A 3,606-nucleotide genomic window follows, 5' to 3' on the forward strand; every position below is an offset into this window, starting at 1 on the left:
AAAGTGAAAACAGCTGTGGCCACCTTCTAATTAGCACAGCCAATAGTCTATAGCAGGGCAATTCCTCCAATCGAAACTACAGTTCGCACTTAAACGCAGGAAGGGAGCAATTAAATTACACGCGCTCCTTCTTAGCCGAGGGCAGTTAAAGTTATTAAACGTTACTGATATTCAAAATGGTAAGCAAGCGCTGCTTTGTTTATGTTTTGTATATTAGCGTTTATCTCGTATATCTTTGTTTCGGTTTCTCCTTTTGAATGACGAATATATACTATTGATAGCTGCTGATATAGACAGTTGATTCCTCTCACGCATGCGCAGAACGCACGTGTTAGTTTGCCGTCAGCTGTAGTCTGTGCGGTGTGTTCGAGCGCAGCTTTTTGGTCCGACGCTGCCGACGTGAGGCGACAACATCGGCTTTCGTCGCCGATAATTCTTTGAAGTCAGCTTGGTGTGTCGCGGCCTTAAGCTTTGTGTTTTACTTTTAATATGAGACAAAATCTCATCTTTCAAATTCTGTCAGTTTTATCACAAAATACAAACAGTAAATATGGTTTTGATGCTTTTTAATGTGGCGTGACCGATCGCTGTAGCAGCTTCAGTTCAATCGACATGTGAACCGATCATCTCTTCTACTTGACTACTAGTTATAGCACCAAATAAACATGAATAAACATCAGAAATCATGCTGAAAGAAACAGAACATCTAACTGAAATGTATCATGTCTCATGTAATCACTTGTAAACAATAATGCTTGAAAACGATAATGTCATGTATCATTAATTACCTCAGGAAAGACATGCCAAATCCATAAACTCAATAGTTAGCTGAAAAAAAATACATCTAATGTTAAAGTGTATATTTTTAATGTAACCTTCTCTCTTTAAATACCTTGGTCAGTTCAAGAATATTTTATATAATTGTATATTATTTATTTGAATTAAAAGAGGAGTTTCATGTTTATCCTTGTATTATTCAACAGATTGAGGTTGATATGGGATTTAGTAATTAGTAATAATACTTTGAGAGAGTATTTACCACAGTAATCTAATTACATTGAATATGTAATAAGTAGCTAGTAATTAATTACTTTTTTAAGAGTAACTTACCCAACATTCCCAATATACACTAGCAGTTGACTTGTATACATATAGATCATATCTGTCTGTGTTTTTGCTTTGTAAAACACTGTCAGATAACAGCACCTGTAACGCTGGACTAAAATAATACATGCAAATGCTGAATCTGAGTCATGAAATTTTTGCAGACCAAGGCAAAGCTCTTAAAGTAAACTCAACATTGCATGTAGTGTTACACAGAAAACAAAAACAGAAGAGCAGGCGAGCCACAGGCCGCAGCATCCATGGCTACTTTCACGGATAACATGGCTTGGCTTGAATTCCCTTCGGATTGTTGTCTGCTCCACAAATGACTTTACAGCCTGTCGAGTCCTAACCGCCACATTCTGTACATCTGCTGAAACTTGCCACTGCAGTATCTTAAAGTGTGAGATGACATTTGTGTTTATAGTGCCCATGTTTCTGTGTGTGGGTGTGGAGAGTTCTGCTAGACATTCCAGGAAACAAGAGATAGTGAATAGGGATTCAAATAACAAGACACATTTGTCTTTATGCATCTGTTCATTTTGATTGAAGTCATGTCTTTTTTCCTGACAGAGGGATATTTTTGGACACCATTCTGCCTCGATATGATGTGAACGGAGTTCGGCCTCCCATTGGTCAGAGGACCAGACTGAGCAAAGGAGACATCGCACAGGCACGCAAACTTTACAAGTGTCCAAGTAAGAAAATTACACACATAAACCGTACAGAATCACAGAAGGCTAAAGTGTCACATCATCATCCTTCTGTATAAATAAGGAGAAGCTCCTGTCAAACTCAACAAGAGCAAAAGATGGTGTAGATAGAAAATCTGGGTCATCGGAAACTGTAAGCACATCATGAAAACACGTCTGACTGCAAACATCACAAGTATTCAGGTCTGGACAGCAAAATCATGCAAAAACTAAAATCTCAGTCAGTGTTTTATTTTGTTTTCCAGTAAAAAACAAAAGCACCTAAATAATTAAAAAACTAATTAAATTACAGAGAAACTAAGAGTAATCCCTTTACTTTTTCAAGAGAAAAGGAATTAAATTACTGTAATTAATTGCTTAGTAATGCATTACACCCAACACTATATATACATACAGTACAAACATAAGCAAAATCCTCAGAATGACCACAAATGGTAAATTTTGTTAAAGGATATAAATATTAGATATGTTTATGGAAAACAAGACGAAAATCTTCATGAAAAACTTTTTTTTGTGTGTGTCATTTGCCCCCATTTCATGTCTTGGGTGGGACACGCTGAGAATATGTCTAGAAATAGCATGGCATCCACAATCAATGTGGTGTGGTATCTTGGCGACGGTCTCTGTGACTCCTGGCTCGGGAAGGCAGAGCAAACACTGGTCAAGCACAGGAAGTTTGTAATTTGTCTTCTTTCCCTGATAAAACAGAGGAGAGAACGCTTGCTTTCTAGGAGACAGCAGCTAAACGCAGTACAAGGGGGTCAAGACATTTTTCATATAAACTTTACAGAGATGTTCAAACACACACTACCAGAGTGAATGAGTGTAAACCGTTAAGCAAATACGTCCAAACCAGTGGTACTTAAAAGCTCTTAAAATATCTTAAAGGAGACATATTATGCCCCTTTTTACAATATGTAATATAAGCCTCTGGTGTCCCCAGAATGTGTCTGTGAAATTTCAGCTCAAAATACTTCACAGATCGTTTATCGAATTTTGAAAATGCTTATTTTGAGAGGAAAGCAGAAACACGCTGTTTTTCGGGCCTGTCTTCTTTAAATGCAAATGAGCTGCTGCTCCCGTCCCCTTTTCCAGAATAGAGCTGCGCCATTACAGCTCGGACCTGCTAAAAAAACACCTGTTTTGGTTCTGATTATCATGTTTATCGCGCTGAAATCATGCATTTTAAACCATATTAGTTTAAACTTCAGATATAAGGTTTTCTGAGAGCACATATCCAAAGCACACACACAGAAAGCGGCTGTCACAGCATGTGAGCACTAAACTAAGTTCTCATTCACACACAAGATTACGTTAAAAACACACATGAGTTACAAAAACAGTCGGTTATGTCTGTGAAGGTAAACAGCTGGGAAATAAAACATATGTTTATTTTAGATCTGTGTGGTAGCAGCAATATACAGTAAATAAATCAATAAATCCACTGCTCTCTTGTCTCCTCTGAGGCTGGGACTGTAAACAGTGTTCTGTGCTCGTCTGTGCAGCCAAAGACAGAACAGTTAGCATGTTTTGCTCAAACTTTTGCCGTGGCATTAGAGCTGGTACACCGTTGTCGCTTGCGAAAACACAATGAAGGTGCCTTGGGTGTAAACTTACAGATTAAGGTGCGGTAATATTATAATGAGATCCCTTTGCCACGTCACCAATGGAGCGAAATCAGACACGCTAATTTTTTTCAGACACTTGCAGAAAAAGGCTTAACAAAACAAAGTTACTGGTTTAATCTTTCACATTTCCTTGGTTGGTAGATGCACCGGGGACCTGATTA

The 3,606-nt window shown here is 38.0% G+C and overlaps 1 protein-coding gene across 1 annotated transcript in view; it reads left to right on the forward strand.

Moving 5' to 3' along the window:
* Positions 1-3,606, forward strand: part of LOC107553124 (bone morphogenetic protein 1-like) — a 90,723-nt gene that overhangs the window by 61,921 nt on the left and 25,196 nt on the right. Inside the window, exon 7 of the mRNA XM_016235245.1 lies at positions 1,678-1,802. Within this exon, the coding sequence (XP_016090731.1) occupies positions 1,678-1,802 (125 nt within the window). The remainder of the gene's footprint in view (positions 1-1,677; positions 1,803-3,606) is intronic.

This window comes from Sinocyclocheilus grahami, unplaced genomic scaffold (genome assembly GCF_001515645.1).
Source record: "Sinocyclocheilus grahami isolate Dianchi unplaced genomic scaffold, SAMN03320097.WGS_v1.1 scaffold465.1, whole genome shotgun sequence".
Classification (NCBI taxonomy): domain Eukaryota; kingdom Metazoa; phylum Chordata; class Actinopteri; order Cypriniformes; family Cyprinidae; genus Sinocyclocheilus; species Sinocyclocheilus grahami.